At 53.7% G+C, this 24,057-nt stretch overlaps 9 protein-coding genes across 9 annotated transcripts; 6 read left to right on the plus strand and 3 right to left on the minus strand.

Annotated features, from left to right (window-relative positions):
• Positions 1-29: 29 nt before the first annotated feature.
• BDZ99DRAFT_498725 (uncharacterized protein) lies at positions 30-3,051 on the plus strand (the record flags this gene model as incomplete). Its single annotated transcript, XM_033723601.1, has 4 exons — positions 30-470; positions 751-844; positions 901-2,304; positions 2,374-3,051. Coding segments are annotated over exons 1-4 (2,433 nt in total), but the record flags the coding sequence as incomplete, so codon positions are not given.
• Positions 3,052-3,695: 644 nt separating this feature from the next.
• On the minus strand, positions 3,696-5,519 carry BDZ99DRAFT_26962 (putative adenylosuccinate lyase Ade13). Its single transcript, XM_033713878.1, has 2 exons — positions 5,024-5,519; positions 3,696-4,976 (listed from the first exon to the last, which is right to left on the minus strand). The coding sequence occupies exons 1-2, from the start codon at positions 5,372-5,374 to the stop codon at positions 3,873-3,875; spliced, it is 1,455 nt and encodes a 484-aa protein (XP_033576295.1). The 5' UTR covers positions 5,375-5,519; the 3' UTR covers positions 3,696-3,872.
• Positions 5,520-6,286: 767 nt separating this feature from the next.
• BDZ99DRAFT_417180 (uncharacterized protein) lies at positions 6,287-7,804 on the plus strand. The gene is made up of 2 exons (XM_033716812.1): positions 6,287-6,883; positions 6,982-7,804. The coding sequence occupies exons 1-2, from the start codon at positions 6,445-6,447 to the stop codon at positions 7,473-7,475; spliced, it is 933 nt and encodes a 310-aa protein (XP_033576296.1). The 5' UTR covers positions 6,287-6,444; the 3' UTR covers positions 7,476-7,804.
• Positions 7,805-8,051: 247 nt separating this feature from the next.
• Positions 8,052-9,873, plus strand: BDZ99DRAFT_27071 (uncharacterized protein). The gene is made up of 4 exons (XM_033713892.1): positions 8,052-8,605; positions 8,667-9,023; positions 9,071-9,479; positions 9,545-9,873. Exons 1-4 carry the CDS (start codon positions 8,187-8,189, stop codon positions 9,713-9,715), a joined length of 1,356 nt encoding a protein of 451 aa, XP_033576297.1. The 5' UTR covers positions 8,052-8,186; the 3' UTR covers positions 9,716-9,873.
• Positions 9,458-10,516, plus strand: BDZ99DRAFT_27083 (uncharacterized protein). Its single transcript, XM_033713893.1, has 3 exons — positions 9,458-9,479; positions 9,545-9,814; positions 9,869-10,516. The coding sequence occupies exons 2-3, from the start codon at positions 9,794-9,796 to the stop codon at positions 10,322-10,324; spliced, it is 477 nt and encodes a 158-aa protein (XP_033576298.1). The 5' UTR covers positions 9,458-9,479; positions 9,545-9,793; the 3' UTR covers positions 10,325-10,516.
• A 2,952-nt stretch (positions 10,517-13,468) lies between these two features.
• BDZ99DRAFT_443555 (T-complex 11) lies at positions 13,469-15,335 on the plus strand (the record flags this gene model as incomplete). Its single annotated transcript, XM_033717855.1, has 2 exons — positions 13,469-14,161; positions 14,208-15,335. The coding sequence occupies 2 exons, from the start codon at positions 13,469-13,471 to the stop codon at positions 15,333-15,335; spliced, it is 1,821 nt and encodes a 606-aa protein (XP_033576299.1).
• Positions 15,336-15,739: 404 nt separating this feature from the next.
• Positions 15,740-17,465, minus strand: BDZ99DRAFT_443558 (cytosolic iron-sulfur protein assembly protein 1; the record flags this gene model as incomplete). Its single annotated transcript, XM_033717856.1, has 3 exons — positions 15,740-16,247; positions 16,293-17,048; positions 17,088-17,465. The coding sequence occupies 3 exons, from the start codon at positions 17,463-17,465 to the stop codon at positions 16,038-16,040; spliced, it is 1,344 nt and encodes a 447-aa protein (XP_033576300.1). The 3' UTR covers positions 15,740-16,037.
• A 621-nt stretch (positions 17,466-18,086) lies between these two features.
• On the minus strand, positions 18,087-19,486 carry BDZ99DRAFT_463177 (uncharacterized protein; the record flags this gene model as incomplete). Its single annotated transcript, XM_033720017.1, has 1 exon — positions 18,087-19,486. A coding segment is annotated over one exon (1,339 nt), but the record flags the coding sequence as incomplete, so codon positions are not given.
• Positions 19,487-22,146: 2,660 nt separating this feature from the next.
• On the plus strand, positions 22,147-23,947 carry BDZ99DRAFT_520694 (uncharacterized protein; the record flags this gene model as incomplete). Its single annotated transcript, XM_033725554.1, has 7 exons — positions 22,147-22,330; positions 22,378-22,474; positions 22,522-22,715; positions 22,779-23,086; positions 23,142-23,450; positions 23,510-23,704; positions 23,762-23,947. 7 exons carry the CDS (start codon positions 22,147-22,149, stop codon positions 23,945-23,947), a joined length of 1,473 nt encoding a protein of 490 aa, XP_033576302.1.
• Between the last annotated feature and the right edge of the window lie 110 nt (positions 23,948-24,057).

Consider the following 24,057-nt stretch of genomic DNA (forward strand, 5'->3'; position numbering starts at 1 on the left):
CGACAATCGCATCATACGAACAACTCTTTTCACGATGATATTGCATTGACTGCGCACTCCCGTGCCGCCCTAGACGCCGGAGAGAGTAGCGGCTCCCCCTTGCTGAGACAGGAATAAATGCTGCTTTCGAACTTCGCTGCGAGTGACGCAATACCTGTTCGCCGCACCACGACCGCAGCAGTCCGCTGAAGGTCTATGTACTGACCCCACCGCATGGCCGCCCCAGCAGACCACCTCTCCAAGGTGGTGCCCGCCCAGCTTGCGTTTCTCGGAATCTATAATCCCTCGCTCGGCACCACCGATGATACCTTCCGCGATCAGGTCGTCTTCTACTACTCCAAGGCGGCAAAGGGGAGGGCAAAGGGCAGCGGGAAGCAGGCAGAGGCAGAACACGATCGCCAACTTCGCGAGGATGAGAATGAGAAGTTGCGGCAGATCGGGCTTGCGCAGGGCATGGTGGATTTTGCGCGGTAAGTGGTAAGATACTGTACCAGGCCATGAGTCTGGGCTTACGGATATACCACTGCTTGAGAGCCACTACGGAAGCTAGACATCACTGTCGAACGCAATCCTGTCGCAGGAGGCCAATAGTCATGAGGTAGCTCTGATTCCGCTGCATGAATCTTGACTTTGCGCTTAGACCTCTGAACCGCTTTTGGGATACACCGAGCAGTTGCAAACGAGTGCACAAACTTGTGGCCTGTGTAACTTTATGGGGCTATCTGGGGGAAAATATCTAACAGTTCCCAGGAGTTTCTCCAACGGCGAAGCGGTTGACCATGTGGAAACCGAGAAGGCTAGGATCGTGATGCATGAGCTAGAGGATGGGTGGTGGATACTAGCTGTAAGCCAGTAAATTGACGTATAGACCTGTCCTAGTCTAATATATTGATCGCCTAGTCTGTCGACCTCACCCAACTCCCATCCAATACTCCTCCACCCGCTAAAGGCACTACTGCCTCTACACCATCTGTAGAATATTCGTCGCGGGAGGTCAGCCCTCCGACATTGCTCCTCCAACACCTGAAGAGAGCTCATTCTGTATTCCTCCTGCATCATGGAACGTCACTTGACGAGGTCTATGTCAAGATGGACCGCGCTAAGTTCTGCCATATCCTGGATAAGTTCTGGACCAAGTTCGCCAACAACTGGGATGTTATGCTCCATGGAAGCCCTGCTGTGGATGTGTTCGGCGGCCTCAAGCTGGCGGCGGGTGGAGAACTTGGCATGGGAGTTGGAGAAGAAGAGTGGGGAAGTGGTGAGCGGGAGGTACTGGAAGACTATGCGGGGAGAACCGAGGGGCTAGTGGACTTGATGGTGTCTCGTTTCGGGGAGCCCTCAGCAGTGCAACAACTGGATCCGAGGACGGCCACGGGCAGTAAAAAGCTAGTTGATATGACCCCGGAGGCTGAGCCGTGGATGGGAAGCGGTCGGTACACTGGTGCGTCTGACGGCGTAGTATTCTCTGGAGTTGGAGCCATCTCTCGAGCCTCGCTGAAGGACATCTCTCACTGGGTGGAGTGGATTTATGCCCATGGAGAGTACACATATGGAGTGAAGGATAGCCCAACGTCAGACCGGAGAAAAAGGCGCAGAAAGGGCCCCAAGGCTGCTTCCAAATCTCCATCACCAGAAGCTTCTCGAAGGCAAGACGCGCCATCCGCTAACGCCCCGAAACGATCTGCTGCTGTTAAGAACGAATCTTATCGGCCTGGAATTCCACCGCCAATAGTTTCTGCTGCGGAATCCTCTTTAGCAAAGGCATCATCTAGTATTGATGCTCAGAATACCGAAATGCGGGCCCCGGAATCCATAAAAGCTTCTCTAGGTGATTCTGAGACTTGGGTGAAGTATCTCACTCTTGGCTATGGGACAACATGGGGAGGCAGCCGGCCTCAAGCCTCTCGGCAGGTGTCGCAGCAATACGGGGACAGCGAAACCGATGACGCGCGGAGCCAGATGGGAGAGACTAGGATGCGAAATATTGACCCCGATCCTGATGTTGACCACGCTGAAGAAAGACGGAAGTGTCAAATCCATCAGGAGAATACTGGATACTTCATAGTTGGCCTGAAAGGAGATATGGATAACGAGGACGAAGATGAAGATGCAGATGATGAGCCTAATTGGAACAACAGGATACCGATTCGTACACTTCAAGTCGAGCTTAACAAGGACGCATTAGCCGAATTTCCCGTCGAGGCCACCGATCCGTTCTCTCCAATTTCTTCCCGCAGCCAATTAATAGAAACTCCCCCAGTATCAGACCCGAAGCACACCAGGCTCCGAGTTATTGTCTATGTGGTACGTAGCATTCAGTCTCACTTAAACCTTAAGCCTCGCACTTCAAACAATTTCCCTGACCCCTCGCAGCACCGTCCCTTTGTTTACACCTTCCTCTTCGACCATCGCACTGAATCCCTCACGCTCGCCCCATTCTACCGAAATCTGCACACTTACTTCTCCCCTTTACATCGCCCGCTCTCCAATTCTACCGCACCTTCTCGCGTCGCCGCCCGCATCGACGCTGCTAGCTCCCCTTATACCACCACTGCCTCAAACACTTCAAACACGAGCCCCATCTTTGACCTCGTCTACGACCCGCGCACTCTGACTGTCCACTCTTCCTTACCCAACATCCCCGAGCCCGGATCCCTCAGCGCTGAAGGTCTCACCGGCAACTGGAGCCGTATCGACGCCCTGAACGTTCACGCCCAGATCCTCAGCACGGTCTCTAGCACCTGCCGTTCCACTACCGAGATTGAGCGTACCTGCAAGACCGGCCGCGGGTGGTGGGTCGTGTGGATGCGGCTCCCGCCTTCCCACTCGCAGGACGCCGTGCGCCTCAAGGAGCGCCAGACTAGCCTCAAGCCGTCGGAAACGGATACCGAGCAGACCGAGTTCGATGCTTGCGACTTGCGGGAAGCGTTTTTGGTTCGCCGTGCGAGGGATGCGGGCGTGGTCGGGAAGCCAAGCGGAGCAGCGGGGCGGATGGGAACTGCAATGTGGAAAGGTTTTGGAGGTGGAGGAGGGGGGAGCACAGCGGAGAAGATGGGGGGACAGGCAGCTGGATGGGGGCCTAGGGGGTTGGCGGAAGGGATTGGAATTGATGCGAGGAAGTATGTGGAGGGGTTGCTTAGTTTGAATAGATGAGGTGGAGTGGAAGAGGTGTTAAGTGGCGGGGTGTAGATACCAGTGTGTTTTGCCATAGGTCTGTATATACACTCTTGCCAGCTGCTGTCAGAGATCCCTCAACTTATTTTTCCAAAAGTCGTAAGTGATAGGTCTCTGCTCTCCTAGAAACCATGATCAAAGTTGATCAGCCTCTTCAGACAGAAGTGGAAGCGCGGGTGCATGAGCAACATGTCGTGAACTTTGAGCCTAGATATTTGCAGTATTCGCACGAGCCCTCTCCTTTGAATTTGCAAGACGCTTATTCTGCCCTTATGGCTATTCACCGAGTTCCTGCGAGTAGAAAGCCATTTGCTAGACTTGCTAGACACGATTAATTTGATCATGTTCTTAGTCAGATATTACGTGGAAAGAGCCGCTAGTCTACTTATAGCTTGGCGACATCTGGACATCCATTCACTCTTCTGACGCCATCTTAAATTCGTGCAATATGGCATACGGTGAATGTCGAATCCAGGACCAGCTTGAAGGACTCCTATTGGGTCTACTATGTCCCGGGTGTTCATGGTTGGTATGTCACATTGGCATCAGAGAACTGAAGAGCTTCTGGAAGTGTACTGAAATACTTACGTTGGAAGTTGACTTTTGCTAATATACTAAACAGACCCGGACCTTTCTTCATCCCTGTCATCTCCCATCACCTCCTTATTCTCCCTTTCCCTAAGACCAAAACCAACCTACTAAACATGCAACTCCGCCGCCTCCCCAGACTTGATCTTTCCGGCATCGAAATACTTCTTTAGCGCAGGCGTAACATCTTTCTCGTAGAAACTCGTCACCTGCTCTGGTGCACGCCCTATAAAAGTCTGCGGGTCCATCAACTTCTCCAAGTCCGGCACGATGGGGTCAAAGAACGGCGTCTTGCGAATCCGGTCAATGAGATCGTTGTCGCGGCCAAACTGCTTCACCTCGCGGCCCGCTTCGTGCGACAGCACCCGCACCTCCTCGTGCGCCTGCTGCCGACTGCCCCCCTTGGCGACGAGCGCCATGATGATGTTCTCGGTCGCCATGAAGGGCAGCTCGGCCTCGACGCGCTTCTTGATCACGGCTGGATACACGACCATGCCCGACGAGATGTTGTTAAGAAGAATCAGCGACGCGTCCGCGCAAAGATACGACTGCGGGATGCAGATGCGGCGGATAGCCGAGTCGTCGAGCGTCCGCTCAAACCACTGCGCCGCATACGTGTCCATCGCGTCCTTGGGCAGGTTCTGCAGCTTGCGCCCCAGCGAGCACAGCCGCTCGCTGCGCATGGGGTTGCGCTTGTACGCCATGGCCGAGGACCCGATCTGCATGCTCTCGAAGGGCTCCTCGAGCTCCTTGAACGCGGCGAGGTGGCGGATGTCCTGCCCGATACGCTCGCAGGTGGCCCCGAAGGAGCCCAGGGCTTGCAGCACGTCGCCGTCGATCTTGCGCGTGTAGGTCTGCGAGGAGATGATGAAAGCCGAGGTGAAGTTTGCTTTCTTCGTGACGAGCGCGTCGAGGGCTTCGACTTTGGAGTGGTCGCCCGCGAAGATTTGGAGGAAGGAGGCTTGGGTTCCCGTAGTGCCTTTGACGCCGCGGAAGCGGAGGTCGTCGCGCGCGCGCTCGAGATTGCGCAGGTCCATGAGGAGGTCTTGGATCCAGAGGCAGGTGCGCTTGCCGACGGTGGTGAGTTGGGCGGGTTGGAGATGGGTGTAGGCGAGGCATGCGAGGTCTTTGTGCTCTTTTGCGAAGGAGGAGAGCTTTTCGATCACGGTTGCTAGCTTGGGGAGCAGGATATCAAGACCATCACGGAGGAAGATCTGGCTATATTAGCATTATGCAGGGGAAATGATTGAGGGGTAAATACAAGATCCGCATTGTCAGTGCAATAACAAGATGTTGCACCCCAATGAATGATTCCTGCAGCAGCTGGTGCTTTCACCCCAAAGGTGTGCACGTGAGCCATAACATCGTGCCTCCTAATCTTCTCTTCCTCGGCAGCTACAGCGAATTCCTCGTCTTGGATGACCTGGTGTGCTTTCATCTGCTGAATCGCCTCGTCGCTAATGTCTAATCCTAGCTCTTTCTCAGACTCGGCCAACCAGACCCACAATTGCCTCCATGTACTGAAGCGGTTGCGGGGACTGAAGAGGTATTTCATTTCAGTGCTCGCATAGCGAGAATTCAGCGGGTCCTGGTACACGTCGTTGGCCGACATATTGGGCAAGTGGTGGTGATGTGCGAGAGTGTGGTAGAGTATCTCGGATGGCGGATGGGGCTTTTATGAGTGTGAGTCCTTCACCATCCAGGGCACGGCTTTCACGTGGAGGGCAGAAAAACGAATGACATGAGCCCACGGCGGAGAAAATGTCGCCGATGGTCGGAAGGGTATTCTGGACTTTGGGTGCCAAGCCCAGCTTTGCCCGCGACCGCTCCCGTCGTCCGTGTTGTGGATTTGGATTTCTGTGGTGTTGGTGTCATGAAGTGATTGTACCTCTACCTCTTCTATCTCTCTGACTCTGTCGAAGCTCTGTCAAAAGCTTCCACAATTTCGACAACGTTGACTTACGATGCATGCTTCAAGGCCGTAGATATTTTTGTAGGCATGTTCTATCGAGGATAGAAAAGTAGAAGTATCGCAATGTGCACAGGGGAAAGAGCCATGTATAACTATTCAGATCGAATACCCTCAGCTTAATATCATAAGCCTTGGCATCTCTGGCATCTCTCCTAAAATTAGGGCCGTCGAAATTACCGTGACGCTGGGACTTCTTTCGAGGCTCCACCCGGGCGATCCGCAACTCTAAATGCAGATTGGCGAACACTGGCACTTTTGGCACTGATCCCCCTTTATTGTAGACCCTTATGCCTCGCAATGCCTGCTGTTTCTGACTCTCACCATCTTTAGGAAAGTCAGCGTGTTTTGTTTGTTCAGCACGGCGTGCTTCCCCCATCCGAGGACCGTTCGAAGAGCAAACGCGCGTCTTTGCCCACGCTCTGGCGGCTGTGCTGGGGCCCTGCACAACCCAATCAGATAACAGTGCCGTAGAAGCCGGCGTGTTAATCGAGCGCCGGCTGGCACTTGCACCCAACGCATTTTTATCAATAGACATGACGTCGACTGGGAGCACGACCTGGCCAAGACAAAAGTCGTTGCTGCGCCGTCTTCGACGCTGGTAAACACCACGGGCAGCCTTCTGCCACAGCGTCGCTGTCCATCCTCGTCTTTCTCGGCTCTGCGGTTCTGCGGCTCTGTGGCTCTGTGTCTTCCTATTCTCCATCGCTAGCATGTTTAATCGAAAGAAGTCCGAGAGCCCTGGCAGCCTGCCCAGCTACGATGCTGAGCAGCACCTTTCGACACAGCAAGTCCACCGGGCCACCCGGACCCGCAAAATCTTCTCTGTCCTCACAGCCGTCTTCCTATTCATTTCCGTTATTTTCGTCATTATGGTGGAGGTCGGCCAGACGTACAATCGATCCGTCCTCAGAGACATTTATTTCATCAAACTCGACCTAAGCCACATCATCCCCGCCGCCGTTCCGAACTCGGTTCTTATCAATTCAATTGCCCGGACGCTCGGTCTTCACGACTTCTATACAGTGGGGCTTTGGGGATACTGCGAAGGATACAATGGCGACGGCGTCACCAATTGCTCGCCTCCTAAAACTCTGTACTGGTTTAATCCAGTCGAAATCCTGCAAAGCGAGCTCTTAGCAGGTGCCTCAAGTGTGTAGATTTTCTATATTCAATTTGCCAATTTGACTTAAGTTCCGAATAAAACCGCTCTATCCATACAGCTTAACAGTACCTAATCGAATGCCCAGTCAATCTTCCTGCCGACGTCAATAACATCCTCAAACTCATCCACATCGTCTCGAATGTTATGTTCGGCTTCTACCTCGCCGGAGCGTGTCTCTCGACCGTCATGATCTTCATCGTTCCCCTATCAATTTATTCGCGCTGGGCATCCTTCGCTATTGCCTTCTTCACCTTCCTAGCGGCTCTCTTCATCACCGTCGGAACCGTTATTGCTACCGTCATGTTCATTATCTTCCGAAACGTCATCAGGGGCGTTGCAGAGATCAACATCCAGGCGACAATTGGTATCAATATGTTCGCTTTGATGTGGGTAGCTGCCGCCTTCTCCATCTTTGCGTGGTTGGTCCAAACTGGATTGTGCTGTTGCTGTGCCAGCAGAAGGGATGTCAAGACGGGACGGAAGAAGGGTAACAAGCACGCATACACCGACACTCCGGCCGGCGAGACGGAAAAGCCCAAAGCGAGGAGGCGGTTTCGTCTTGGGAAGAAGGCTTCTTGAACAGCCCTGGAGCTAAAGTATCACATGAGAGGGACTCGCCCAGAGAAACCCTTGCTCAAGGGCCTTAAGACGCCGCTCCGTGTCTTGGGTTGGACTGGGCATGGGGCAGCACAGAGGTGGCTTTGAGACTGCTTGTCACGGTCTGAGCTTATAGACGCGACAGAGTGCAACGAAAAGCGGATCTTTTCATCATATATATTCTTTCTTGTAATGGACTAGACCTTCAGCATGGCAAGCGGGCGTTTGGAACGACTGTTTCGGGTCCCGGATATAGACCAGCATTTGAATTAATAGTGCTTTAACACTGCACACTTTGCTATGACTACATGGCACCCTTATAGTCAGCAGTGAATATCTCTGCGGCGAATGGATTGCGTGGTGGAAGTCTTGCATGCGCCCAGACCGTGAATAGCTGCATCGAAGTGTGGCTGGTGACGCCATCTTCCGGATCGCAGCAGGGAATTTCTCGCCTGGGCGTGCTCATCTCGGCCAGCTGCAACTCGGCACTCCTTTTCTCCCTCACACCTGTTGCGCCCCATCAGGCTTCCCGTGGAGTGAACCGCCAGCCATTGACCCTCCACGTCGCCGCTGGTGTTCCCTGATCCTCTGCCTGCCTTCAACACGTCACTGCACGTCGTTGCCAGTCCTGGAACCACCCCCAGCGCGCCTACCCTATCACGCCTCCACCACGAGAACCCCCGTTTTCTTATAATGCCGCCCAAACGCAAGCGAGCCGTCTCCTCTGTACAGAAGATGGACGTCCAGCCCTCATCCCGCGACGCCTCCGGCGAGGATGCCGAGGACCCAATACTCCAAGAAGTTACTGCCACGAAGCGAGCCAGGTCCAGCAAATCTGAAAATGGTGCCGGGGCTGTGGATGGTACGGCCGAGCGCAGCGCATCTCGAGCGAGCCGGAAGAGCAGGCATTCGACGTCGTCCGCGGACAGCGAAAGGCAGGCCGCACTGGAGAGAGCTGCCCATGGCGAGAGTGGTGAAGCCGGGACGATGAGAATGGAGGACCCTCCGAAGGCTGGGCTGGTTGACCCTGTGGGCTATAGTACCAATCCACCGCCCGAGGGTAGGCCCGTCAGGGTTTACGCGGATGGAGTCTTCGATCTGTTCCATATTGGGTATGCCGCGATCCCACTCGACCGCTTCAATGGAGCCACGCAAGCTAACGGCAGCTTACAGACACATGCGCCAGCTGCAGCAAGCCAAGACTGCCTTCCCGGATGTCTACCTCATTGTTGGTGTCACCGGTGACAAGGAAACACACAAGAGGAAGGGTCTTACTGTGCTCTCGGCTAAGGAACGTGCTGAGAGCGTGCGGCATTGCAAATGGGTCGATGAGGTTGTGGAAGATTGCCCCTGGATCATTGCGGACGCTCCCGAGTTCATTGAGCTGCATAAGATTGATTACGTTGCTCACGACGACATCCCATACGGCGCCGACGAGGGAGATGATATCTACGCGCCAATCAAGGAAAAGGGCATGTTCTTGGTCACCCAAAGAACTGAAGGCCTCAGCACGACTGGTATTATCACAAAGTCCGTATTCGAATTTAGCCACGTTGATCATTCACTAACGTCTTTAGGATTGTACGCGACTACGACAAGTACATCAGCCGGCAACTCAATCGCGGAACTTCTCGTAAAGAGCTCAATGTTTCATGGCTCAAGAAGAACGAGCTCGAAATCAAGCGAAACATGATTGAGCTACGAGACAGTATCAAGACCAATTGGCAAACTACTGGTCAAGAGCTGGGCAAGGACCTGCGTCAATTTTGGCAGTCTAGCAGGCCAGCCAGCCCTGCCCGAACGCCGACAACGGAAAAGACCGAAGATGGAGCGAAGTCGCCAACATTTACGACCGCTTCGCCATCTGCTCTTTCACGCCTCAATCATTTGGACATTCCAAGAGGCTCACCGGCTCATGGAGGGCGTGAATCATCCGACTTCACAGCCGGGTATAATCTCGGTTTGATCGGAGGTGTCCGATCTTGGGTAAGCTTAAACACAGCCCTCACAGTGGCATGACAATGGCGAGCTTCTCACTGACAAGCACGTAGATGGCTCGCAGCCGCCGTAATCTAAATGACAGCCGACCGGACAGCCCCGACAGTGGGGAAGGCAGCTCAGACGAGCGGAGCGTCAAGGAACCATCGCGCGCCCAGTCGCGAGGCCGGCGGGGCAAACAAGTCGAGCCCGTAGATGCCCAGATGGAGGATCGGACGCAATAAGCGCCCTATTTGTCGCGGCGTTTTCAAGCTGTCGCGTAACGCTATGCTGGGTTTGTAACGTCGTCTCATTCGGTCCAGATGCTATTTTTCACAGCCCTTGTGCGCCCCCAGCTAGCTCTCTCTCTTTGAATCAGCCTCAAAATTCAGGAATAGGGAAACAAGATTTCAGATTTTCGCTTCATTGCTCAGCTCTCTTTGGTGCCGTTGGGCGTGTGCTGCTCGTACCTGGTACAAGAGAGTGGCAGGCAAGCAAACGACGCGCCGCCGTTCGGCCCGCCCTGCTCTTGCCGCATCATACGCTTATCTGACAGCGAGATGCGATGCGGTGGCGCGGCTGCGGTGTTCGCCTTACCTTACGACTGTTGTAATACGAAAGTGTGTTTTTTGAATGACGGTGTTTCCATCCCATCTCCTCATTATATGTCAGTGCTGATGCGTAGGGCTATTTTGCTTGCTACTGATATACTCACTCATCACTCTTCTGCTTTCCACGCGGTACTTTTTGAGCATTGCCAGTTGTTCGAGATGATGAATTGTTCAAGAGAGCAATCAGGGTGGTTGTTTGGGGCGTTCTTTATCAGTGCGGTGCCTGCCTACTTAGATCTTTGAGATCGATCTCTTTCTGTTCTGACGCTAGACGATCGTTCGTTGTTCGCAGGACTAAGGCTTGAGACACGACAAGATACAAGTATCGTACTGCTTTGCGGAGCTCCAAGACGCCTAAGACATAGGGACTGTCGGCTTACATACCTCGCTATTCATATCTCGAGACGACATCGTCGTTCGTACCAACCTTGGAACAAACTGCAGCAAGAAGCCTACGAGATCCAGCGGAGGAGAGCCGAAGTCTCATTATACACACTCACCCACCTCACTCACCTAGAAGCATCAAGCACTCTCCGGTCCAGTTGCTACAATCGCCAGACCTTAACAACCAACCTCAACGCCCAAACCTCACCATCACCCGGCACTACAACCAGCCATCAACAAGAATGTGCGCAATCTTCTTCGCCGTCTTCGGCTGCGGGTGTCCACCGTTGCCGTACCCGCCGTACCAGCAACCTTGCGCCAAGGCACTCTGTCTACAACCGGTCAGAGCCTGTGGACCGGGGTTTCGGAGATCGAGAACAATGGTTGTACGTGGGGAGTGTGGGATGTGTCGACAGATAAGGGGGGAGAGGCATAGGGCGGAGAGACTGAGGGTTAGGAGGGGGCGGTGGATTAGGGGGGGCTGGTAGGGACTCTAGGGAGACTACAGGAAGGTGACGTAAGGAGTACGATAGGGCTAAGGAGTGGTGTTGGGGCGGACCAATCTCATCTGTATCATCTTTGGAGCGGGGTTGAGACGGAAACTGGTACTGTTGGAGTGTCTCGAGTTCTGATGCGCAGTGAGGCTGTCAAAGAGGAGCTAGCTCCCAGGATGCTGGTTTGACATCGGAGGATTTGCATCTGGAAAATGTCATCCTGAACAACTGGGTCTTCTAGAACTCGGCCACGCCGCCTTAGCGGATCTACCTTCTGAAACGTACTTGTCATCGTGCTAGATCACATGTCCCTGGCGGGCCTGCTGCGGAGGTCGAATTAAAGTGTGCCGTCAGGGGGTGGGCCGACCGCCTTGCTGGAGTGTGGCCATTCACGAGCAGTTACGACGTAGACTGGTTGTTAGTCCATCTCGTCCCAGGCAACAGGGCGAGCAAGAGGGGAGCCTATTGCCTTCTTCCATTATATTTATAGAGGAGCGTGGGCACCTTGGCCCCTTCACTCTTCTCCCAGTCTGTGCATGATCGACAGTTCCATCTTGAAGCCTGAGGATGTTGCACTACTACAGATGGGATCTCCCAGCATATAAGGTATCCACTCACCCCCGAGCATCACGCTCACTCGTTGCTCTGCTTTTTGATCGCTTCATAGTGATCTGACGCTCTCCACCACCCGCCTCGCCCTCGATCGTCGTCGTCGCCTTGCTCGGTTTGTCTAAGGCCGACTGTCCGTGGTGGTTTGACAGACACAGAGTCGACCATGCACGCAACACCCGCGCTGACCAGCACCCGCAAGCTGCCGGCCGGAGCCTGCTTGCCCCTCGGGTGCGCTGATTGAGCTGCGGCTGAGCCTGCGCGTGGCTCCATAACGGCGACATCAAGCTCACGATGCTGGGGGTCCTGGTGTTGCTGCGTCGTCCACCAGGCCACCACTCTGCAAGGCTGCACCGCGCCCACTCAGTACACGTGGAGTACTGACACGATATCTTGACAGCGTCCTCGTCGACTGCACGCTCCCACGTCTTGCTATCCGTACCGCAGGAGGCCCTCCGTGGGCGTACGCGGACTTGCTTTTTGCGGCATGCACTGATGCGCCGACAGCCTCACCCGAGCTCAACGCTTCGCCCCTCGCCGTAACTCTCGTCAGCCTCACTTTTTCTCGTGGCGCTGGTCACCGACTCAGACATGGGGTTGCATGGTGCACGCCAGGATTGCCGCCATTATTGCTCTTCCAGCTCACCAATTTCGCTTGCGTGAGCGGCTAGGAGCGAAGCGGTTTCCGACCTGCATCCCGCATTGGATGCTCTGAATTTCCATCACCTCAACCCAGCGCACTCGACGATGTGGTGCCTTCGAGCACCAACCCGGCCTTCCAGGGAACGCCCCCGGGGCGGTGAGCCCAGTCAGTCCCCGACGCTGCCGGACTCTTTGCAGGGCGGGCGGCTCTGAGGATCGTAGGTTGGTCTGGGCAGACGTGAGGCCGTGGACCCTAGTGGTGATCTTACAGTGCGGGTTTGTCTCTCAAGTCAGTGCTTTTTAAATAGCGGTGGCTTTCTTCGCCTTGCCATGATTATCCAGCGAATCCACGTCTCCGGATTTTCTTGTGGCGCATTGATTATTGCACAAAAGGGCGAATTCCTCACCTTACATTCCCTTCCGAAGCAGCACAAAGCCTCCCGATAGCCGTCGAGACGTCTAGCCCTTCATAACTTCTGCTGTATTGTTGCTTCATCACCTTGGGCGCCCCTTGGCCCTTCCGCAAACGTCACCCGTTCATTCCCTTGTATCTCGCCATGTATCTTGCATCGTAGGCTCTCCCTCTCCCTCCCTTCCGTCAACACCCATGAAAAATCAAAGCCAAAGCCACCGTCGACGTGCGTGATTGTCTGACTCGGCTGGCCAATCTCTGGTTTGTCCTCTGGTTCATGCAATGCAACTACCCGCGTCGTCAAACTGCCCATCGACACGTTTATTAGCCCTTCACCTGTGCCCCCTCGCAAACTCAAGCTTGTATGGTTTGACGCTGACCTGAGACAGTTCGTAGTCATTTCCTGCACTCTCCGGACCGTTCGCGCTTATTACGCATATCACCAGCCATAATCCCCCCCGTGTGCTCGTTTAGCCTCTTTTGCCTGTCGCTTCTCACTTGCCCTTCGCTGGTCGACAGTCCATGAAGGCTAGCAACCGGCGTACGCCAGATCGCAAGAGGCAGAGCACTCGAACAAAGCCCACCATGAGCTCTCGCACGCCTCCAGTTCGCAGCAATTCTGTCAACTATGGGGCTGCTGACATATTGAACATCCCCGCGGTGGCCCATACGCCTGTTCATCCAGCGGGAGTCGAGCCGAGTAGGAGGGCTGTTGCGCCGGAACCCTTTAGAGAATGCAATGGGCCGGTACCGACACCAAACGGCGATATGCACGCCGTACATTCAATCGAAAGCACACAAAAAGAGCACACCGCAATAGCAGGTGCAGAAGCCATCACAACGGACATGAATACATTAAACCTCTCCGACGACCGGCAGCTGGCGGACTTGATTGTGGGGATGGTTCCACAGTCCGAGGGAGAGAAATTAGCGGACGCATTCTTGAGCGCTGGGTTATATCCGCCCATCACAAAGCAATCGCTGAGCGAACTCGACATCCACAATATCATCAAAAACATCAAGCTGCGGCACGACGTCAATTTTGATCGCGATTTATCATTCCGGCCGAATCTGGATGGCGCAAAGGGCCAGGAGAAGTTGAAGGCCGCGAAGAAATACTGGAGCGCTCTTACCGCGGAACTTGAACTCTATGCATTCCTTTTCCAAGGGAGCGCTTCTCGTGACTTGAAGAGTGCACGGTGGTGCCCGCTTGCTGCTGCGAGTCAAAAGAGGATACCTCTGATGTTCGAGAGCATCCAGGAGATCCTCAGGAACTTGGTGCCGGAGCGGGATCAAGCAAGAGTCGAGGAGAACCTAGATGTGGCAATGTTGATGCAACGAGTCAAGAAGGGCGTCTGCGATTTGGTGAAGCTGTCTGAATGGTTAGCGCATCTGCTCAAGGAGCATTGCGCGCCAATGCGGGACGAGTGGGTGGATAAGATGGTCGATTCCACGAGAGTAGGGGCACAGACTCCGAGCTGGTCATCCATCGTCAAGGGGCTCCGGGAGCTGCTTGGAATACTGGAAGCCATGAAACTGGTGCGTATGGCCTTTCTCAGTGCCGTGACTATACTAACGACTACAGGACGTTGCGAATCATCAAATTAGGAACCTTCGCGCTCTGTTGATCGAAGATACCATCAACTTCGAACAAAACTTCCACCTCTCAAGAATAGAGCGTTGTCGGATCAACGTCGAAGAGGCACAAGCGTGGTATGCGTACGAAAGCCAAAGATATAATCAGATCATGCCACCAAGCTTCCACCAGAAGACCCCACAGCGTGCACAATTTGAGGTCTTTATACGTGCCTTGCTCGGGCTTCTTCTCACAAATGATACTCGGATCGAAATACCGGAGACATTCTACCTAGACCACGACCGATTACGGACACTGAAATCGGAACTCCACGACATAGTGTATTTCGACATTTGCTACGAAATATTTGGCGAGCTACTGAACATGATAGATCATCGGGTGACGGTCTCTCCAAACGACAAACAGGCACTTCGGGATTCCATCTTCGCTGTATTAGGGGAAGGAGCCTCCTTTAGCAGCCGACATTGGTACATGAACCGCGAGAACATATCAGTCGAGCTCGTCCGACACGCCCTCCAAATCTGCGGATACCCCCACACCTACGACGCCTACCTCGTACGAGAAGCAGACGAGAAGCTCCACCAAATGCTCTTCTCGCACTGCCCCACAACATTCTTCCCCCACGCCGCCCGTCTCGAGAGCATTCTCCTACCCGAAATCCTCGACTGTGCAACTAGCCACCTCCACGCGTCGCCAATGGACCTCTTCAACTCTCTCGTCGCCCCCACTACGCCTCCCCCTCCTCCACCCCCTTCTTCGCAAGCGAGCCTCTCCGGGCGGCAGCTCGCAGGCGATGACGCGGTCTCACCACCTGCCGACCGCATCACAGACATCGCACAACGGTTCACCCACATCGCCGTGCTGCACTGGCGGATATGGGGCCCCATCGTGTACGTTCGACCCGAAGAGCCCGAGCTGCTCTCCGCCAATGAAGTATGCGGGACTGCAGAGCTCTGCATGAAGCGGCAGACTACGCCCGGGGACGCCAGACACACCCACGACGCAACCTGCACGCCCGCTTCGGGCACCGAGAGTACATCTCCGACCTCCGATCCTCGAACCGGCACGAGACCTCCGCTGGCCAGTCAGGCCCCGGGAGCTTCGACTCTAGACTGAACTAGACTTTTCCTTTTCTGTTTTGCGCTATATGGTATTACGTTCAAACCGACACTGACTGACTCCTTTTATGAGAATTCCTGAGCTGAACCGATTACTACCACCTTGTACATTACCCACAGGCTTCAGTATCAAAAAATACGTTGACAGTACTGTCACATTTCCTCCGCATTATTTCACTACTGGCGTACTTGGTTGCCTGGAGTGGCGGATCTTTGGGCGTTTCTTGCTTACCTATCTCCCTTTTCGTTCTATCATTTTCTACTCCTGGTTCTTGGGGGGATGGGTTGGGTTGGGACGGGCTAGGTTGGATAACGCTCACTACAAATATCTTCCGTTGCTCCTCTCTGCTTTTCAGGGCAGTTTTCAGCATTTTTCGCAGATTGCATGGCGAGGAGCATTTTCAGGGGGGGCAGAGGGTTTATTTTTTTGGATTACAGTTCTTGGGCCCAAGAAATGGGACTTGGCTTTTGGATTGTTTCTTGTTTGTATCGGGTATGAGGTATTAACTCTGTTTGCGAAGAGGGCTGGCCACAGGGCGTTTGAGAACGCCTTTGAGGGCGGAGCCGGGCGAAGCTTTTGAGGTAGATAGATAGATTGAATACTTTTGAGAGGTAATTCAATTCACTTCAACCTTGGTAGATTGGCTCCGGCTTGCATTTGTACTGTGTGGGGGGCTTGACACAATATGATATGGCTTCTTCAAGCACCACCGTTGTTGCTGCTCACTTCCTCCAGTGTCCATACCTTGACCTCGCCGTCGTCGCCGGTGCTGACAATGACTTCTTCATCTTCGCTCCGCTTGCCCTTGTCGTATCGCTTTGCCCAGCAGACGTGGTTGATCTCGAAGACGTCGTGCGCGCCCTCGATTTCCGCAACGACGACCCATTCTGTTAACGTCGCTGCCTCGTTCTTAGATTTCGCGGCAGCCTCTTCGCCATTCGTCATCTCTTGAACTCCCTCTACACCGACAGGCTTTTCGACCCCCTTGGGCTCGTTAGCTTTCCACTGCTCCTTATACACCACGATACGACCGTCGCTCCCGGTGCTAACAATCATGCCCGACCGCCGACTCCACGACGCCGCATAGATTGCTCTGTCGTGCCTGAGCGGCAGAACTGCCTCCGTAACCCACTCCTCCTCGATGCTCTTCCTGAATATACTCGGCACACCCCCAGCGGTGCCCTGTCCGCCGCCCTCCTCCTCCTTCACCACCTTCCTCCAAATCCTAACCGTGCAATCATCACTCGCCGACAACAGCCTCGGCCCCGCCCTCTCCCTCTCCTCCAGCACCTTCCTCCTCCCCTCCCTCCCATCCACCCCAGCCTCCAAAACTCTCCCCATCCCACTCCCTTCAAACTCCACCCACCACACCGTCTTCCCATGCCCTTCCAACCGCGCCACCTGCGCCCAATCATCCACATCCTCCCGATATATCCTAACCGTATCATCATAGCTCGCGCTCGCCAGCACATCGCTCTCCGGATGCCAGGCCACACACTTGACGTCGGCCTCGTGCTCCTGCAGCACCGCCACCGTCTCGAACGAGTCGTCGTCCTCGAGCTCTTCCCAGATCCACACGCTCTTATCCCGCGAGCACGTCGCGAGGTACTGCCCGGACGCGCTCCACGCCACGCTCTTGATCTCCGAGTCGTGCCCGTCGAGGATACTCGCGAAGTTGTATTCTTCTTCTTCCTCTTCCTCGTCCTCGTCCTCATCCTCCCCGCTATCCCCATCCCCACCACCCGCCACCGTCTTGTGCGAATGCGTGAAGTCGTCGCTGCTGGTCGCGTCCCCCCCCGCTCCGCCCTCCCACTTCCGCCATATCCCCGCCGACGCGTCGAAACTCCCCGTCGCGAGCGTGCTCGCTCCGCGGGACGCAGGCTTCCACGCCAGCGCGCGCACGGAGCGCTTGTGCCCGCCCGAGATGGTGGTTGCCAGCGCGAAGTTGGACAGGGAGTAGACGCGCACGGTGCGGTCGGCGCAGGCGGTCGCGAGGAGCGGGAGGTGCGGGTGCGGGGCGGTTTGCCAGGTGCGCGCGGTCGAGGGGGGCGTGCAGGTGGCGAGGGGGAGGAGGTGGTGGGTTGTGCTTAGGGGCGCGGGGGCGGGCGGGGAGGTGGTGGTGGACATTGTGGAGGTGGGAGGAGGTGGGTGGGCGTATGGGGCGGGACTTCGAGGGAGGTGAGAGTTCCGGTGTAGAGAGCGTTGGTTTTCTTTTGGGAGGTTGGATCTGAGGTGGGTGGAGGTTTTTGCCCTGGGAGTTTGGAGCTTGGTAATTGGTAGTGGGGGATGGTGGGGTCGCGGGAGGAAGAAAAATATATTGCAAGTCGCCGGTGGGTCCGCGGGGGTGAGGAGATAGATCTAAGCTCGAGGGCTGTGATGCATGAGAAGGACGTGGGGTATTGGAGGAATGGGCATAGTAGTCATCTAGATGTAGTTCAGATAATTGTGATGTTGGGTTGGGATTGCGTTAGAAGAGTGTATGTGTCCAAAACCACTAATCTGGAATGGGATTGGAGGCCAGTCACGTGATTTTAACTGGACGTCGGCTCGACCGCTAAGGTCTTTCCTGTACTCAGCAACAGCATTCAGAGTAAGCAGAATGCTTCAATCATCAACATTAGAACGGGGAGTCAATCCGGGAATGTATCTAATGCCTGAATCATCAATATGGGAACGTGGGAGTCAACGTGAAGGTGAGTTCAGTACCGCATAAACATGCATGTTTCACAGTCTTGTCTAGGTCCTGAATCGATGTGGCATAATATAGACAACTGAGTACTCCAGATTGCAAGACAGCAAGGTAATCCACTCATGAGGCGTGCAGTATTTGGTATCCATGAATAGCTCCATTCGCCTGCATAGCTCCACGTCCTCGAACAGCTCCACGTCCTTGAGCAGCTCCACGTCCTTGAGCATCTTCATTGTCTTGAGCATCTCCATTTTCCTGATCATCTCCATCTTCCTGATCATTTCTATTTTCTGGAGCAGTTGGATTAGCTGGAGCATTTCTTTCTGCGCCAGCAGCCCCATTCCAGTTGTGCAGCCCTAGATCTTCCGTCGGAAAGCTCTTATCGTACAATCTGTCAATTATAGCCGTAACATCCTGCTCACTCGTACAGCTAGCCCATCCTTGTTTCCACCTACTAAAGCACCCCCTCACTCCATCCGCCTTGTAGCCGTGTTTGACTTTCAGACCACCATACAGCGCTGCGCACAGGAACGGTCCGAGGTAGATATTCACAGCCTTGAGCGCCATATTACCCCGATTGTTCCACATGCCCGCACTCGCGAACAGGAGAACGATAACGAGGCACGAAAACAACGAGAACCACGCAAGCCCGGGCTGCCAAAAGCCCAGGTAACTCCAGTTTTTCGTCTTGTTCAGCACATCGTATTGCTTCATGTCCGCTGGGCCGAACAGTGTGGGGTGTTTCTTGAACCAAAAGTACATGCGGAGGTACGCTAGGCTTTGCGCGGCCCACACCACCACACAGCTCGTGGAGCCGATGTTGATCAGCACCTGCTGCGTGCTGCGTAAGTGTGGGACATTTCCTAGGGAGAGGAACGGCGTCCATGCGAAGAAAAGCGACGCGAACAGCGCGGCGGTTGGAACCTGGAAGTGGTTCACATGGCCGAACTTTGAGGGGAATTGGGCGGCCCAGGAGTGGACTTTATACCGCCACCCAGGCGTTTGCCCGGCTTGAAGGGATTTCGGGGCATTCAGCCAGTTGCTTTGGCTGTCGCGGCTGCGGCCATATCCATAGAGCGTGCGAGATGCTACGAAAAACAAGGAGTTGGCCGTGCTCAACGCTGAATAGAACAGACAGGCATTTATGAAGCCTGCGTACCCCCGGATTCTAGCCTGGTCTATCGCAATGACTGGTAAAGTATGGCTGCTAGTGTCGCCTCTGTCCGCAGCAGTCGATGTATCTCCGGTTGCATCGCGGCGGTCGTGCTGACAATTGTTGGCTAAACTCGAGGGCGGGTTGGTCCACTGGCTGTAATATGCTGGCAGGTACCCGTTTGTCCAGTCCACATTGAGTACAAAGCCAAAGACACTACAAAGGTATAAGAGCATCACAATTGGAGCAATGCGCTTGGCGGGACGCCGGAGCGAGTCCTGGTTCCGCGCTTCGAATGCCGTCATGGTAAACGATTCCATGCCCGTATAAGGAAACACGGCCAAGCTGAGAGCAAGACTATAGGAGCCGGTGAGAGATGTCTAATGCTGCTTGGGCCACACGGGAACTCACACTGCCGCAGAATCTCCTGCAACTGCCCTTTGGTCGTTCTGAAAGCCATCTTTTACGCCTAAATTGGCGCATTAGCTTAATTGGACCCCTTCTGACAATTGTCTGCACGCACACTGCGAGAAGTTCCCGTCTCTAGGACCACCTAGATATCCCTAAATTAGCCTAATGTATTTGACGGTACCCAATGGAAAGAGGTCCACCTACCTCCCCAGTCAATTGCAAGCATTGTCAAAAACACCAGTACTACAATGCCCAGCTTGAACAATCCTCCAACTGTTTCAATCCATCCAAATAACTTGGAAACGTTAGCATGGATCCGACAGAAACTCTCGGCCAGGTTGGGTGATACCTTGACATTGTTGTAGTTGACAAGAAAAACCAGGAAGGGAAAGAACAAGAAGATCAAAACCCTATTAGCATCACTCTGCTCGCCGCCTCCCCAATACTGGAAAACATCTCCGGCAGTTGTCGTCACCGCTGCCATGCTAATAGCGCATGAATACCTGCATTCGAGGCCCGGTATCAGCAGGCATCGCCTACGAGCTCGAGCCCAACAACCTACCAATACGTGAAGCAAACAACCGTACCCAGATCTTTATCGACAAAGGTAGCCGCAAATTCGACCATCGGGTTGGGAACCGGCCACATCATAGTCATGTGGGCTAGTCCTTCCATCGTGCTCCATGCGACCAGACCGACGAGGAAAAACGCGAGCAGCGTGCCCCCTGGGCCCGCAATAGCCAGGATCTCTCCAGTGCTCTCGAAGAACCCGACTCCGATTGTCACGGATACCGTGATCATCTAAGCAGCGTTTTGAGTGTCAAGCTTTAAGGTCGAGTGACGGGAAGGGGACCAACAAAGATTTGCATAGAGCTCAGGTCGCGCCTGGTGTTATTGCGCCGTTAGTGTATGTCGTCTAAGACGTGTCATGCATGGGTAATATCGCACGAGCGAGTGTTATGGCTACTCACTTCAGCACATTCTGAACGTCCGCCATCCTGAGGTAAATGATTGGACCGGCCAGGGGATGGTCGAGTCTTGCGAGAATAGGTTGTGGAACTCGTAGAAGGTGCGACGCGGATATCGGAGCCAGCAAAGAGGATACACCAAAGGGAAAATGCCAATTTTCGAGGGGTACCACGTCGCCCCAGCCTCGAACGCAACGGCTGAGATCAGAGCAAGCTGGAGGCGCTCTACCATGACAGGGGCGGCAAGGCTGAGAAAAAAGGCAACCAGGCAATCCATTCAGCCTGAGACAACCTCCTGAAGTGTCCAGCATAATTTATTGGAGATGTGCCCGATCGGATACTGAACGCCGCCTCGATATTTCAACCCTTGCAATCCCGAGTTTCTCGTATGCAGACAACGCCCGTGGTGTTGGCCAAACGCCACATGCGGACTGTCCACCGGAAGCACGTGTGACAACCTGCATGCGGCTTCTTCAGCGAATGCCGGCTTATCATTTGCAGCTTATCTGCCTTTACTTTAGCGCTCCTGCCCAATGTGTAATATAAGACGGTCGTGTGGGAAGTCTGCCTTGCCAGTCTCGAGTGGAAAGACACTCTCACGGCTCCTCACCAATATCGGCATTATGGAGAAGTATGTGATTCATGAGCGATATTCGAGTTACATAGCCCAGGCAAAGCTCGAAAGGGTCCTGAAGGACGAGTTCGGCCTTTTCGACTTCAAGGTCAAGGTACGTGTCACTCTGTTACTTACATTTGCGTGGCGTAGCGATGGCTGACCGAGCTTAGCGAAGCGGAGCTGATACTTGGACTTACGAGGCTCCGCGGGAGTTGACCCTGGTATGCATATCTTGGGTTTCGCGCGTTGACTTCCATCAGGCTGACTTGAATGTGTAGGACGAGATACGGTAACTATGTTTACGAGCGGAGTTTTACTGATCGCGGCTCATGATTGTCTAGAAGTATCATGGAGAAGGAGAGGGTGTGGAATCAATGACAATTTTGGGGTGTCAGTTGGCAGGTGCCCAGTGTACTTACTATGGTTGGTGGTGAACACGAGCTCAACGCCGTTTCGTTCGTGTCTATCTACAGCCTCGCGAGAAGGTTGGAACGGAGGGAGACAAAAATGACTACACCCTCTCTTTACGTCCGGTGAACATAGCGCTAAAATCAAGCCACAAAATTACCGTATAGGGTAGTATTTCCGGACGCCTTTAAGGGGAAATAGCAGCCTCCTAGCCAATAGATCTTCAAGCTAGCTCAACATTAGCCCAGAAAGGCTGTTTACCGGGGTCGACTCAGTTTTAGCGCTATGTCCACCGGACGTAAGGAGAGGGTGTACTTTCTGTCCGCTGCATCAGCGTGTTACGCCGGGGCCGTACCTTAACGTTTTGATTGGTTGCCATACGGTCACGGCGTTTTCAAGATGCAGGGGATCGAGCCTCGTATCATTGCATCGAGGTTTGCCTCAGACTTTTAGGCTTCTGCCTAGACATCGCGCCTTGTCTACCAAATAAGTTGTGTCAGCTTTGATTTTAAACGATTCCATTGCCGGCGTCAATCGCATACTCTTCCGATTACAGGGTAAACATGGCGCTCTATTCGGGCTGCAAGGCTGATAATCTTCTGCCGCATGGTTGGGAACACTACCCATTGAACCTAGCAGATGACCTCTTGCTGGGAGTGAATGGCCAACTGTATAACGAGAAGCTAGCGAATTGGGCGAAGTTAATGTGTTCTGCGAGTACGAATATTGGAGTCATGACCTCAAATAGTCAGTATCGTGAGAAGTTCAATGAAGCAATACTGATCTTCAACGAGATGGCTTGATCCCAACGCATACGAGAATCACCGAAGAAACATCTCTGGTGAAGATGCTCGCTCAGAATGGCTGCGAAATCGCCCGCTCGAAAATCATGTAAGTCGTGCATTCAGCCGACGAGGTTATTAGTCTAAAGGCTGCAGATCGATTTCCCAGGAGCATTCTTTCAAGCCATTTCCGATCACCGAAGTCCTCCTTCGAAAGACCCTTTCGTATCACCATGTACCGCCTGTATTTTTGGATATCCTGCTAGGACACGCAGCTGAGCCGCTGGTGTTCGAAGAGGGCTACTCAAATACGTTTTGCCATGTGTCGAGACAAGGCCCCAAAAAGTTTGGTAAGTCTATAGATCCGATTGAGATAGAGGTACGCCAATTGACAGCTTTGGAATATACGATAGAGCTCGCGTATCAACTGAAGTATCCCGAAAGACATGGGCGTTCCCAAGAACTGAAATGGTCAATGCGTCAAACAGCGGTCTATCACCGCGTCTGCGTCACAGAAAAAGACTCTCAGAGCTTTTGCTTGATTTTCCATCCAAAAGAAGACTCCACAGCGGAGAAAGCCATTCTTCACCAAGCTGGAAGTTACGAACGATGGAAGCTGATAGAAACAAATCCTTTACGTCAGAACCTGACTATCTTATTAGCCTATGTAGATAATTGGCGGGATTACCTCACAGAGCTTGGAGAGCTATACCAACGCCACGTGAGTTGACAGTCTTTCTAGGATCGTTCTGAGTTGGTATCTGACTCTAGGGCAGCAAACGTACATCTCGGCAGTTGAGTTTGACGACGATCATGATTTCAACAAAACCTTCAACTTCAACGTCATGGAAAAGCTGAGGCGCTTAGAGGAGAAAGTGCAATCAGTTCCAGTCATTTTAACAACAACGAGAAGTTTGATTGACTCTCTCGTCAAATTAAACGTGGTATTCGCCGTGGAAGAGCTGTACGATCGAGCGGAGCGCGATGGCATCGCCATGGCCCTGGATCATATTGGAGTTCGCGTTCGTGGATACCAAAGCTCTACACAGTCCATTAGGGTCCGTTTGAAAGGCCTGATAAAGCTCGTAAGTAGGACCTCGAATTTTTCAGTCAACTCAACATCAAGAAACTCACCAGGAGGTAGGTTGCCGATACATTGAGTTTGCGGAACCAGTCGTCAGCCGCTGCAAGCCAGAAGATCGCCGTGAACCATCAAAGAATCGCAACGGACATTAGCGATCGTGTCTTGATCCTCACACAAGATTCCGTAGATGACAATTCGGTGATTCGGCTGGTAACTCTGGTGACTATGTTCTACCTGCCAAGTAGTTTTGTTGCGGTAAGCCCACAGCCAAATGCACAAATTCACGTATGAATGCTCACCTTAAAACTGTAGTCACTCTTCGGAATGAACCTCTTCGATTTCGACTCTCAAACTTCTAATATCCGAATTGCTACCGATTTTTGGATATATCTGGTAGTGACGATCCCGTTGACCGCGCTGACAGCAGCAGGTTGGTGGCTAGCAGCTGATCGGCAGAAAACTAAGAGACTGTCCCGAAAGGCTTGTTCGAAGGTGTGATAGCGGCTTATTCAGGATCATACAGTCTTAGTCTTGGTGGCCATGGGGGAATTGAAGGGGCGCAGTCTGTTGGGCCTGAGGCTGGGGTCGAGGTCGAGGTTTTGCATCTT

This window comes from Mytilinidion resinicola, assembly GCF_010093595.1.
Source record: "Mytilinidion resinicola strain CBS 304.34 unplaced genomic scaffold BDZ99scaffold_10, whole genome shotgun sequence".
Taxonomy (NCBI): Eukaryota; Fungi; Ascomycota; class Dothideomycetes; order Mytilinidiales; family Mytilinidiaceae; genus Mytilinidion; species Mytilinidion resinicola.